Source organism: Trematomus bernacchii, unplaced genomic scaffold, assembly GCF_902827165.1.
Source record: "Trematomus bernacchii unplaced genomic scaffold, fTreBer1.1, whole genome shotgun sequence".
Taxonomy (NCBI): Eukaryota; Metazoa; Chordata; class Actinopteri; order Perciformes; family Nototheniidae; genus Trematomus; species Trematomus bernacchii.
The window spans coordinates 8,245,036-8,258,937 of NW_022987705.1; the positions used below are offsets into that span (position 1 = coordinate 8,245,036).

The window sequence follows — 13,902 nt, forward strand, 5'->3', positions numbered from 1 at the left end:
CTGATGTTGATGTTTATACATTTATACTGTATGACTGGTTAACTGTGCATGTCGGAAATAAACTTGAATGAGCATGACAAACTTGAAAGTGAGCTCATCACCTTTATTTTACAAGTGCCGCCAATACTTTATAAAGAAGTATGACGTTAACAGTACACAAGGTAAAATAGGACTTACATTTATAAAGAGTTAAAATTACAACAGGATATAAGCAGCAATATATATCTTCCAAGATGGAACTTTTTTCATAATTTCAAAAATAAATAAACTCTGAACTGAGAGTTGCACAATTTCAATTAAGACTTGTTAAACTGATGCTTAAGCGTAGGAAATAGCAATATGAAAACATTTAAAATGCCTCAAAATGCAATGAATCTTTTTTTTCTTTAAGAAGGCGATGGTCCGTCAGCAGATCAGTGAATCAGTGGAAAGTGTAGAGCAACAGGAGGATGGTGCAGACGCCGATCACCCCACCTAGAATTAAAGAGTCCCGCCTCTTGCGCAAATTTATTTTCTGGATGAGACTGTTGATGGTGGGGAAGCGATCTGAGGGGCGGGGAAGTGTGGTGAAGGAAAATAATTAAGTTCAAACTCAGCCTGTCCTTTCTCGCAGTAAGTTAGAGACAGTAAAGCAGCAGGGGAAAACAACAGCGGTGATCCCAACACAAAAAGGAGTAAATGGAGCTTAATGGTGTGAGTCATATCAGCTTAAGATAGAAAACTAAGTAAACAACGTCAGGTGAAAGAAAACTAAGACACGTGATCGAAATGATTAAAGGATACTGGCCAAAGTTGTGACCCTGGTTTGAATGGACTTAAACATCCCACGCTGAAATGTGATGTTCTCTTTGGTAGCCATGGCGATACTGGTAGGAAGAAGAAGAAACCATGAGGGATTAGTTGATTGGAAAAGATGCACACATCCGTCTTCACAGCATCACTGAGTAATGTTTCAGCTCAGCTAAAAAGAAGGCAGGCAGGATTGGTCTGCTCTAATAGACCTGAATATATATATGTGTGTGTGTGTGTGTGTGTGTGTGTGTGTGTGTGTGTGTGTGTGTGTGTGACTAAATTGAGTGAGTGAATGAAGAAAGAGAAGGGAGGAACAATAAATCTTACCTTATTGCATTGTCAATAAGACTATCTGAGCTGTAAACAGAAAAAAAGAAGAGATCAAAAAGAGAAAAGTCAGATCAAATCGACTCAAAAAAGGTTATTTTATAGTTATACACATGCGAGAACCATACCTAAAACCATATAAATACTTCCACAATTACATGAATCCTTTGCCGTCCATCACTTTAAAACAAAACATTCTTTATATATTATATAAACTGTATATCTCCTGGTTTTAGAGTCAGGAAATTATACAACAGGATGCAGGGAAAGCCCGTGCTATGAAACCACACAGCTCTTAGAGTCTATTATCATAAAAGGAGCACTTCCTGCAAATCCTGCGAGACTGGGAGAAAAGTGCTGGTTAATGGAGGGTTTTTGGGAAAGTCAGAATGTGATTGGTAAAATACAAGCTTCCATCCAAGCAGAAGCCAATTCATCTCAATGATATAACAACGTTTGCATTCATTAGCATGGTGTCTCACAGTTAACAACAAAGTTGGAGAAGAATTTAGATTTCCGTGTAGTAAACTACAAAAATGGACATGTAAGTAAACTTGACTAAATGAGAATAATAAAAGGGATGAACAGAGCCCACAGCACAGGCTGACTCTGAATGATTACTGTATATCCACAAACCCTCTCTGAATTACCTTCAACCCATCAGAGAAATAAACTCAATGATGACATATTAAAAGTGCAATGAACACATAGACGGTAACCTGATCTGGTGTTATTTGTTTTAGGTGCACACAGCGGAGCGGACACTGAACCCACACAGGAGGTTTACATCAGCGGCCATTAGCTGCTGGGATAAGTGACGGGGAGAAAAATGAAGTGTTCAGTCAGAGCCGAGCCGACCATATAAGGTCAGCGGCGTGCATCCTGGCCGACTCCACTGGAGACCGAAAATCAATACTGCGCTTCATACTTCCTCCTCATCTATCCGTCCATCTCTCCCACTATCTGTCTGATGCTCTCCTACGCTTTCTATTCTCTGCAGGTTGCCTTCTTCGGGCTCCTCTATCTTCTCTTTCTTTACAAGCGACTACTGATCTACATGAAACTACTTCACAAAGTGGTCCGATCACCGGTTGTGCTTCAGACGTCTACCTGTCCGAGTGTGACAGTAGGCTGGAGGCTTGTCTTTGTTGTTCTGTACATAACAGCAAGGCAGCAGATTTTCAAACAAAATAATCTACTAAATGCATTTACAATAAATCGACAAAACAAAACCTGTACGTCATAAAACATTTATCTTAATAACTGTACATCAACAAATTATCTTAAATAAAATAACAATCTATTGAAATTGATTGTTCTTGATCGCCTGGTAGCTCTGACAAAAATTACATTTAGGTGGGAAACCCTTCTGTCCTGAGGGTTTAAACTTTTAGTTTTTGATATTTAGTCAAGACTATTATAATTATTTAACTGATAACACACCAGCACAACAAAACATATATTTCTGTTGTTGGCAATCAGGGACAGATAGGTGTTGAGACTGAGTACGATGTTGAAGCAACGTTTAATTAGGACAGCAGGGCAATATGATTAAATTCACATTTGCTATTTTTTAGCAAATACCAGAATATCCATATCAGGTAGTTGACCATTAATGCTTTCCAGGAATATTTTCCCAATAAGAATTTTGAAAAGTAATCAAAATGTGGATTTAATGACAAAGCGGGTAAAGGGAAATGATAGAACAGTCCGGTGATTACAGAAAAAGACACCACTTCACTGAAATGCTGCCTTTAAAACCGGGAAACAAAAGACAAGGGATACTCTGATATCCAAAATCTAAAGACAACATCAAGTCTCATATCACAAAATCAATATATTATTGATATACTGCACAAACCTTGGTTCAATTTCTGCACACAAGTCTTTTCACTGCACATGAATCTGAGTATATAAAGTTAAGTTTCTGAAGGGTTTCATAACGTCCTCTTCTCTGGTGTCTTTCCTCTCCAGGTGATATCTGAGAAAATCTCTCTCTGGGTGAAAAATGTGTGTTTCTGGAACAAACTGAGCACATTGGAGAAAGGAACGACTACACGGTGACAGCAGGGTTATCTTTCTCTCAGGCTGTGGCCAGTGGGTTGTTTCTTTTGAAATCATTACTCATGTTTCAGAGGTTATTACAGCACATATCTGAGCTTGATTTACTGTTTTCAATCTCTTTAAATCCTGGTATTTCAACAGGACCAATCGCAGCCAAATGCAGTTTGGCACTGTCAGTAATGAGTTGGTACCAACTCAGGATGGGTTCAGGGAACAGCGTTAACATTAGCCGAGGTAAGAGCACAGACTTACTGGTCACACAGGACTCCGTTTTAATGTGTCCTGTGAGTCTGCTGATATTTACTGTTAATGCCTCAGCTGTTTATGATCAATGTTATTGTTCTTTTCCCTATTCTATCTTTCTCTCCTTCCTTTTTCAATTCTTTTTTTCTCTTATGGAACTACTCTTTAACAGATCATGAACCACACAGCTAAAATGTAGGCTTTTTATGAATTTGATATTAAAGAAAGTGTCTTTGCATCACCTTTTCTCTTTGTTTTAAGATGAGTGCTGGGAAGGATACTTTGAGCAAAGATACTTTTGTTTGAGCTTCCATTTTAAACTTTTTTTTGTGCACAAAATGCCAATTTCTCTCAAATATTGAGCACACATTGGGTAAAATCAACATACGATAGTATTTGGCAACTTAATCCATCCACCTGACATGTGGGATACCAACATGCTTAGTAAACAGCATGATTAATACACAGGTGTGCCCCGGGCTTGTGACAATATAAGCCCACTCTAAAATATGCAGTTGTATCACACAATACAATGCCCCACATGTCCAGTTTTGGGTAATCATACTCCAAATTCAAACACTTAAATAAAATGGCGGCTACTGTAATAATGAAGGAGGGACAATACATTTATAATGATAAATTCGATTTTTATAGGGATTTTCTGGGACACAAAGTCGCTTATATATATGATCTTGGCTGTAGCCCTCGGCTAAGTTAAAATGTTTTTTAAAGAAATCTCTTACTTTCGGAGATGTTCATGTTCCTTCAGGAAGAGCTCAGTCCTCCTGTTATTCACTCCTGTGCTGCTCTTGTAGGACCTGAGAAAGTAAATAGGGAGAGAGAGACGTTGAATGATGATTAAATGATTTTTTTAAAGTTAAGGCGACACCAAAGTTATGATAATTAATCCTGAGGGGGTCAATGAGGGAGTGTAGATAATTGCATGGCAATCTATCCAAAGGATGTTAAGAAAGGTTGCTTGAAACGTTGGTCTGAAAACAGAACGACATCAACAAGTTGATCAATATAAATCCAGTTCACACAAAGCAGGCAAGAGTCTTTATATCATATTACTCAAATGTGAAGGGTTTTATTCATTTTACCCATTAAGCAGCTTGACAGTTGGCTTACAGAAGAAGTAAGAAACAAGTTTCTCCTCCATCTTTACTTCAGCATGCAGCATTATTTCACTCACTCCTATTAACTGATGACTTGATGCTGATTACGTACTTCCTGCGTCAAGGCTTTTAAGTGATTAGCTCTGCTTAACCCACAACTCATCCATCTCTTATTTACATCGTCCCCTCCTTATTTGGACTGAATTCATGATCACTATTTAGATCATCAATTAATCATCCCTTTCCTTTTCTGCTGCCCCCTCCCTCTCTTCACTGTTCCTCCATACATCTCACCTCCATGAGAATAATTAAAATCGACTCTTATCATGGCTGTAATCAGTCAACATCAGATCAGGAAAGTGTCTCCCCCCTTTCCTCTCTGTACTGCTCTCACTCTCCTCTCCTGAGAAAGCATTTCTCAGGCTGGCCACATGTAACCACTCTCCCTCCGTTTGGGCTGAATGAAAGCCTTGTGGTTTGATTTACTGTAGAAGGCACTTAGGAAATATATCCCCAGAGAAAGAGAGAGGGATACAAGATACACAGAGAGAGATGGAGAGAAAGAAGGAGACAATGAGAGGAGGTGCCTCATTAGAGGATGAAACGTGATAGAAAGGATTGGAAATTATCCAAGGGTGGGGGAGATCAACAACAAACTGGACATTTCTGCCTCCTTCTGGTTGAGAATAACATGACACGCGTCTACAGAGCAGGGGGGGAAAGGGAAAGAAGGAAAAGAAGAGATTTGGGATAATTAAGAGAGCCAGATACAAAAAGAAATACATTAATGAAATTACATTTAAAGATACAAATACCATACATTTGAATATCTTATTTTGATTAAATCATTAAAAACAACATATGATTGAGTTAAGAGCTGTAATGATCAGTTTAATGTATCTGTAAACATTTTTAAATCAATTGATGGTAAAGTTGTTGTGCACAAATTGTCAAATATTCACTGGTTTTCTTTGTCTCCTACAATTGTAAATGTTTACAATGATGATCTTTTTATTCTTCATTCAGTTGATTATTGTTTCCTAATAGGGAAAACATTTTCTGTTTGGGCGGTCTTACCAGCACTATTTATTTTCCCCTTCCCCTTTTTTAACTTTATTTTACTCGTGTTGTTACTAGGCTGGGTATGCAGCTGGCAAGGCCCTCCTATTCAGACATGCTCTCATAGAGCTTGGAGAAAAATCATTTTTTGTAAGATGTAAAAAAATCTTTAAAGCTATTTAAATACCTCACTTTTACTCTGAGAACTTGCAGGGTAATACTTACATATACTAGTGCTGATACCACAACAGGATTAGGGTTAGGGAATTAGAAAAAAGCTCATATTTTCAACAGAGCAGAGTAGACTACTTCTTAAGAAAGAAATTAGTCAATGACAGCCACTGAAACTAATAGAGGTTATAGCATATATCAAAATATAAATATACACATTGTATTTTTATGGTCAAAAGGTTCTTACTCAATGTCTCTGTGAACAGAGCCTAGTAGGTCCTCTCGCTCTCGCAAACTGAAGAAGTTGCTTTTGGTTTTGTGGAATTCATGAGTATAGTCCTGTGGGATAAAACAAAATAAAAAATAAAAACAAAGATACATTTAAAGGGCCCATGTCATGCTTTTCCGGTTATTACCCGTGTGTGTGTTATGAAGGTTTTTATGCATGTAAACTGTCTGCAGAGTCAAAAACCCTCAAAGTACACCCAGTAGGGAGTAAAACTCTAACACAGAAAAGACCTCCCCAAAACGCCTCGTTGGAGATTTCTCATTTACTTCCTGGGTATCGCTACGTAGGGATACCCAGTAGCCACGCCCAGAGCTATGGCCGCACCCTCTGCCAGCCTTTCGCGAAACAAAGCTTCCCAAACCTTTCAGCGATTCATGCCGGATATGTACAGCGTAGGGCACTGAAGAACGATGCTGTTCCTACTTTGTTTGGACCAGCAGGAGATTCGGGTACACAACCTGTAAGTATTCATTGTTGTTTGTGTATTTATGATGTTTAAAACAAACAAGGTATCTACCACGACTGTTTAAATGGGTAAACGTTTTTCGGACTGCTAAGTTGGGATCGCGGAGAAATGCTCTCCGCAGACCCATTCTCACAGCGTTATAAACCTTTTTCTTACTCAATATCAAGCCACACTTATTGTTTTTACTTCGGCTGTGAGTGTTTGTGTGCTCAGGATGAGTTTCGCTTGTTCTTGCTGTATTTGTTTCGCCGACACGGAAGCCCTGTCTGCTCCTCACAGCAGCTCCTCACTGCTCGTGAGGCTCACAGCCTCACGAGCAGCTGCACGTCGCTTGGCCAATCAGAGCATACTGGGCTCACAGAGAGGGGGGGGGCAGGAGCTCCAACAAGCCGTTTAGGACAGAGAGTGAATACCGGTGAATACACATACTATACAGAGATGCTGTATGAGAAACCAATGTGAGTTTGGAAAATTGCACAGTATAAATCTATTCTAGTAGACCTCAACAATGGAATTATGATCAGTAGAAATGGCCATGACATGGGACCTTTAAAAAATATTTACATGTGCAGCTGAAACACTTTTCAACCACAGAAAATACCAAATACAAATAAGTGAAGTAATGGCATTTACCTGTAGGATGTCTCTGTGTCTCTGTAAGGTGTGCATCAGGGCTGCGTTATGCGATACAACTCCCGGAGTATTTGTGTACTCGGCCATCTTGTCATTGACTGCTGAAAGCTGCAAAACAAAAAGGATACCAATAAATGCAAGGAGCCATTAAAACATACACTTTTGGTAGTAAGCGATCTTAAACATCTCAGTAGTATTTGAATTACTTGGAAAAATTCAAAATAGAGAATACGAAAGTGAAATTAATGTAAAGTAAACACGAATGTATAATAATATGCATAAACCTAAATTCTGATCTAGTTTGTAATTGAAATATAAACGGTAGTGCTTGCAGGATATACAATCACAGGATGACACAATCAGATTTGGCTGCTAACATTTTTTTTCTGTAAACAAATATTGTTAATAATGAAATTCCCTTAAATATTTTCGGCATCACATCGACTCTGTCCCCTGGGCTTATGGCTGCTTCTGAAGAGGACCCTATATCCCATCATATATGTGTGATATTTGACTTACATTGGCCAATAGCTGCTCCAGCTCAGTTGTCATGGCCACGAGCATATTGTCTTGAGATGAGCCGACAGAATCAGTCCTGATTTAAGGAAAAAAAAGAAAGGATAAAGTACTAGTTCAAGTAAAATAAAAACATTCTGTCATACAAACTATAAAAAAAAAAACTCAGTTAAATTTTAGGCAAGTGCTTAAAAATCTATTAATTTCTATATCCAAGCTTAGTAAAGAGTACATTCACGTTGCTAACGTAAAATGAGTTTTGTCAGTCGACCTGCTGTCTCTCGTCCTCTGGTCCTTGCTGCTGCTGCTGCTGTAGCTGGTGCAGAGTTTACTGAAGGACACCAGCTTGAGATCCAGCTCATTCTCCAGCTGTCTGGCCTGTTTACGCAAATCTGGGTGAAAAAACAGAAAAAACACTCAAGAAAAACATCTTTTGATGGAATAAGACATTTCATTACTGACCAAAAGTTTCTATTTAAAAATAGAAAGATTGGCAATAGGAAGTGGACAAGATAAGAGGCATTATACAATACACTACAATACAAATATAACATTTGCAACCAAGACATTTAAAAAAGAAAACACTTAATGGTTGCGTTTTTCTTAATAGTTTTAAGTTGTACTGTAAGACACAAAGTATGTCTGCAACAAATTTCAAAACTTTAGACCCATCAGAACAAATTATGTGGTATTTGTCTTCATGGTTGTATAGTCTTTAGGTACAAATGGGATTAAGAAGTACAAAGAAAACAATGCATAATTCAAACTCTTTGTTTTTACTGCTGACGATACTTGAGAAAACTTTGAATTAAGTTGTTTTTAAAAATGTTAGCAACTTGTTTCTTTTTGTCTGCAAAGTGGTAGCAAAGGGTCAATCAGCCAAGGTGAGTTAAACAAACCTGTGTAAAATGTAAGCACCAAAGGAGTAGCTACATTTAAAACAGCACTTTACTGTTAAAGACTTGAAGAGATGTTTTTATCACTATAAATTAATTTGTAATCAAGCTCTTTAATACTACAAACCAAAAAGGGGACAGTATCAACAAAGCTAACAATGCAATTATTGCATTAAACGTATCGAGTAAAAAAAGCAATTTACAGAGCTTAATAACGTAAACTGTTAAAGTTCGACGCAAACAAGCTAACAGGTTGACGTTAGGCTAAAACAGCTGAAGATATTCCTTTTCGGCAAGAATACAACGTTTATTATCTTAACGTCTCATGGAACATGTTAAATGTGTCTGACCTTACTCGGTCAAATAATAACAGATGTAAATTTGCACAGTTTTTATAAATTAGATGCTGAAACACAATGTACCTTCCCAGTAGTTGCTGCTGGTCGCCATGTTTGTTGACATGTCATCATCAGCCGCCAAGATGAACCAAGTGTCGCAAATTATAATTTGAGCCACAGCGTCCTCTGCTGGATTCCGGCTGCAAGTGAACCATTTACTGAACCAAATCAATATCTCTCATCATTATATCATCCCGAGGGTCAAAATGTGAAACACAACACCAGAGAGGCCTAATAGCCTCATTGCTTAATAATTGAAATACACTCATCTCTGGACAACAAAACGGTTGTTTTCCCTGATGTAGCTCCATATCGATGACTGTTCATCTACTAACGTGGGCTAGTACAAGTAGGCTACCAAAATAAAACCTCCCATTACAAGTAATGGATTCAGATTTCAAAGTCATAACAGAACTTCAATATTATCAGTAAAATGCACTTAAATCAATTAAAGTCAGCAAAACTGAAATGGCAGAACGGCTGATGATTTAATTAAATTGCTTATGCAACTATACTCAACAGGGCTTTTGTGCAGTTTTTAAGCTTTATATATCCAGGCTATTTAAGTAGCTTCATTTTGAATTACTTGTTCTTTACCACTTTATTGTCTTGTAAACTTGTTCTACTCCACTACATCTCAGAGGAAAAGATTGTGCAGTTAATTCCACTACATTTATGTGATAGATTATAAAAATAAATTAATGAATGAATTATTTGTTTAATAATTCATTATTATTATATCCTTAGTCTTGGTTTCTGTCAATCTTAGTTTATTCGCCTATAGTTCTGGGGCGATGCTTCTGACCCTTGAGCTCCCAATTTCAACTGTAATAATGTATTATTTTGTTATTTTCGTTAAATGTATGTCGTTTGTGAAAATGTAACCTTTTAATGTATTTTGTTTGTATTCTATATTCTGTATTAACTTATCCCAGCGCTTTGTTGAAGCAATATGATTTGTATTTAAGAAGTCTATCCCAAGACACCATATTTCTTTATTGTCATTTTATGGACATTTCCCCAAAATGTTGTCAGACATATTTGGTCATTTTGGATATTTGACACCAAGACCAATTGTATTTAAGTTTCTTGCATTTAAACAACCTTCTGACAGATCAGTGAGGTCTAAAGAAATGAATTCTTAACCATATTTCAACAATTTGTAAATGGGATTTACTTATTAAGTTTAAGTTTCGCCAGTTGTTGGTTGTAATTTGAGCTTTGCTGCTCACCAGTGGTCAAAGTGACACTATATAAAGACAAGACACAGATGATTAAAGTACATCAGTCGTATTGTGAATCTCTCTGTTTCTTTGCTTATTCTCTTTATTCACCGTCTTGAACATAGGCAGTCATGGAAATCACAGTAACAGCAAGACTGGTGATCATGTTGATGTAGAAAACAATGACGATGAAGATGATGATGATGCGATCAATGGTGGAGATGAAAAAAAGCAAAAACGTTGAGGTGTTTTCACCGTTCTGCAGCCAACCTCGGCAGATGTTGCATCTCTTTCAAACTGATTCAGCCTATTCAATCAATTCTGTCATTCCTGTTTTCTGTCTTTCTTACATCTTTCCGTTGATGTTTCTTTAAAAAATGCAAAAGTGCTGTGAACAACTGACACCAGTAAGCACCTGAAGTCCAGCCAGGGATCCTGCTTTGACTAGCCGGACCGACGGGGCCAGGGAGATGGAGGTTGGGGGAGAAAAGTAAGAGAAGGGAGGATGGAAGTGCAGGAGGAAGGAGAAGAGGAAGAGTAGGAGAAGATGAGGAAGTCTGATGGAAATGTTCCCTTCTCAGTGCTGGATCCTCCTGATGGACTGAATCTGGGGAGTCTGGGAGTGGGAGCCAAACTCACGGTAACACTTGTACTCTCCTCCGCGGCAGTCGCACTCCATGATGTACTGGTAGCCACGGTAGCCAGGGAACTGGTAGCACACAAAACTGCAGGAAAAAACAAGAGCATGCTTATTAAATGCAACATAAAGTTATGTTATGTAAGTAGGTAAAAGTTCCTATAGCAAATGTGTGTACAGTATTTCCAGTCAGAGTGCGTTTTGTTGCTCAGGACTAACTGAAGGTGTGTAAAGCTTCAAATCAAGGATCAGGAAGATGGACTTACGCTCCACCCTGGATTTGCATGGATTGAACCTCGTTGTTCATCCATCCCATGGCCTGCAGAGAGGGGTAGTCATCGCACAGCTCGAACTGACGACCGCTCATGTTCTCCTTCTCGAAGATGGTCATGCGGGACTCCTTGTGGTTCTGTACAAAGGAGAAGGAAATAGGTTCAGCACAATTTGAGATGTAGCTCAGCCTAAAATAAGCTTAAAGGGTTGTAACTCGGTTGAGTGTTAAACATACAGCACAGCAGATGGGCCTGAAGGAGATCATCCTCTCAATGCGGTAGGAGTTGCTGCCACTGTAGGCCTCGAAGCGAGGGTAGTCTCCCTTCTCCAGGACGAACTGCTGGCCGCAGAAGCTGGAGTGCTCGTAGCCCACCCAGCTGCAAGCAGAGAATGAAAAAAAGTCAGGAAACCATAAAAGAAATAGAAAATCAGCACACTTTCAGAAATAAAGTTGCTCCTTTTTTGTTGTTGAGGATTTCAAAAAGTGAGGTTATCTGAGAACTTACGCGCCACACTCGACCTTCAGGGAGCGGATGTTCTCCATACCACACTCCATGATGTTCTGGCAGCAGGCGGTGAACTCCATACGCCTTCCCTGGAAGTACTCCTGATCGTACACGGTGATCTAAAAAAACACGACAAAATGCCCAAGTTAGTCTACAGTTGCCCAAAAATGGCATAACAATTAAAAGTGCCTAATGCTGATGGGTAATGTAGTGTTGGGCGTGTGCTTACCTTCCAAGGGCCCATGGGCATGGGGTTAATCTGAGCCATTTTGTCTAGTTTTTCAGTAGTATCTGTGGAGAAATTCAAAGTAAGTAAGACCCTCGGACAGAAGTAAAAAACCAACCTGTATAATGAATAACAACTTTTGTTTCATCCTGTATGCTGCACTGGGCGGCACTTTAGCTTTCTCTAAGGCTTGTTTCTCACAACAGCATAAAGCTCCTATTTTCTGTCTTTGATTTGTTTTAAAATATGACTCCATTATTTGCAGTAAAGATTAAAAACAAGTCACTCTGTCTTCACTGTAGCTATTTAAGACTAGCTGCTGATATATTGCATTAGAGAGCCTTACATCACTTCCATAGATTGGGAAACTGTGCTGTATTGTTAACTGGTTTGACCTACCCAAACTGGTGAACTGTGTTTCGTAGAGTTCCACTGAACGATCTGCCGAGAAGGTGTGTGTGGGAGTTTATATACACCCATGGGTGACGGGGGCCGGGGGGGCGAGGCACGCTGGACTCATGTCAGCACTTTGCTTTGGACTCCATTGTTTTGTTGTTTGAGCCACAGAGGGGTTAACGCACAGACACACCGTGATTCATGCAAACACAAAGAGGACACACGTCTATACTGCATGGTGGTAAATCTATATGCTGGCAAAAAAACAGGTAGCTTTCTCCACCAGTTTGAAAGTCCAGAGATACAACTGTTTGTGTTTCTTTATGATTTTTTTGTTCATCCAATCTTTTTTTTTTTAGGATTCATGTTTTATTGGGATATTCAGATTAATAAAATAAAATGAAATAACCCTAGTTGTGATATTAGTAATAATAACAATACATGTTATTTATATAGCGCTTTTCCTGATGCTCAAAGCGCTTGATTCATATATTTGAGTTAATACATGAATTTAACCAATCACATGTTTTACACTTGCTCATGTTTATAATAAGGAATTATAAAAAATAAAAAATCTGTGCTTAAAATATTATAACTTAAATATTAGCTTTCCTTCACGTGTAATAAAATGTGTGTTGTATGACGTAATAGTGTGGAGTGTGTTTTTCTCAGTGCTCCTCTTACTCTGTAAGAATTACAAAAATGTAAATCTTCCAACTCATACCCATGTAAACATGTAGATCAAAAGAAAGGTGTGTCTAACAAACAGTACATCACTACAGACATGTGTATTGATCTGTCTAGTAGTAGACCATTTGAAAATGTATTTTTATTCTATCCCGTTTAATTTATTTCTTCACATACCTTATGTTTGTTTAAGTCTGTAGTATGTGTTTTTTTAACATATTTAAAGGATGTCCATCATACCTAAAACACATCAAGTCTGCTTGGCTGTGCGTGATTTTTTATTATTAATGTTTGTGAAAGGACTCAGATCAATTGTGTGTCTACACTGTGTTGACTCATTTAAAAAATGCCTTTCAACCGTAATCTGATTTCCTGAAACACAATACCAAGTTTCTTGATGGCTGGAAAAACAGGATCAATGACATGTACATTGGATTTAAAACAGAAGGACAGTGGCTGTGTTGGATATTGAATCCAACTCTTTAATTGGTCACAGCGAAAATACAGCAATAATTAATTGTGTAAAATAAGAAAGCAAAGAGCGAACAAACAGAAAGCACTGCACAATACACATTTAGGAATGGCTTACATAGGTCAGCACATTAGCCAGACTCTCTGTCTGTGCATGTGTGTGCGTGTGTGTGTGTGTATGTGTGTGTGTGTGTGTGTGTGTGTGTGTGTGTGTGTGTGTGTGTGTGTGTGTGTGTGTGTGTGTATCCATGTAATTCCCTGTGTACCAGAGAGTAGAATGTATAGAAATAATAAGATGAATATTTTGAATATAACATGTTTCTTATCAATATAGATGTATTCAGCTCAGATTGTGTGTGTGTGTGTGTGTGTGTGTGTGTGTGTGTGTGTGTGTGTGTGTGTGTGTGTGTGTGTGTGTGTGTGTGTGTGTGTGTGTGTGTGTGTGTGTGTGTGTGTTTCTGCTGATGATAGCAGCAGCAGCTCAGACGTGACAAAGGGACTAGCAAACTCA

At 38.4% G+C, this 13,902-nt stretch overlaps 2 protein-coding genes across 2 annotated transcripts; both read right to left on the bottom strand.

Moving 5' to 3' along the window:
• Positions 1–78: 78 nt before the first annotated feature.
• LOC117490807 (Golgi SNAP receptor complex member 1-like) lies at positions 79–9,075 on the bottom strand. The gene is made up of 9 exons (XM_034140638.1): positions 8,997–9,075; positions 7,950–8,070; positions 7,682–7,757; positions 7,163–7,270; positions 6,022–6,113; positions 4,170–4,244; positions 1,120–1,149; positions 784–866; positions 79–546 (listed from the first exon to the last, which is right to left on the bottom strand). The coding sequence occupies exons 1-9, from the start codon at positions 9,034–9,036 to the stop codon at positions 422–424; spliced, it is 750 nt and encodes a 249-aa protein (XP_033996529.1). The 5' UTR covers positions 9,037–9,075; the 3' UTR covers positions 79–421.
• A 1,697-nt stretch (positions 9,076–10,772) lies between these two features.
• Positions 10,773–11,903, bottom strand: LOC117490486 (beta-crystallin A1-like). Its single transcript, XM_034140246.1, has 5 exons — positions 11,841–11,903; positions 11,612–11,730; positions 11,341–11,482; positions 11,099–11,241; positions 10,773–10,920 (listed from the first exon to the last, which is right to left on the bottom strand). Exons 1-5 carry the CDS (start codon positions 11,877–11,879, stop codon positions 10,773–10,775), a joined length of 591 nt encoding a protein of 196 aa, XP_033996137.1. The 5' UTR covers positions 11,880–11,903.
• Positions 11,904–13,902: the final 1,999 nt, after the last annotated feature.

Coding starts and splice junctions, on each gene's coding strand:
- LOC117490807 (XM_034140638.1), bottom strand. CDS start 9,036: ATGTCAACAAACATGGCGACCAGCAGCAACTACTGGGAAG. Junction 7,271..7,681: donor TGGAGCAGCTATTGGCCAAT/GTAAGTCAAATA, acceptor TTTGTTTTGCAG/CTTTCAGCAGTCAATGACAA. Junction 867..1,119: donor CTTATTGACAATGCAATAAG/GTAAGATTTATT, acceptor TCTTCCTACCAG/TATCGCCATGGCTACCAAAG.
- LOC117490486 (XM_034140246.1), bottom strand. CDS start 11,879: ATGGCTCAGATTAACCCCATGCCCATGGGCCCTTGGAAG. Junction 11,483..11,611: donor CTGAAGGTCGAGTGTGGCGC/GTAAGTTCTCAG, acceptor CTCTGCTTGCAG/CTGGGTGGGCTACGAGCACT. Junction 10,921..11,098: donor ATGCAAATCCAGGGTGGAGC/GTAAGTCCATCT, acceptor TTTTTCCTGCAG/TTTTGTGTGCTACCAGTTCC.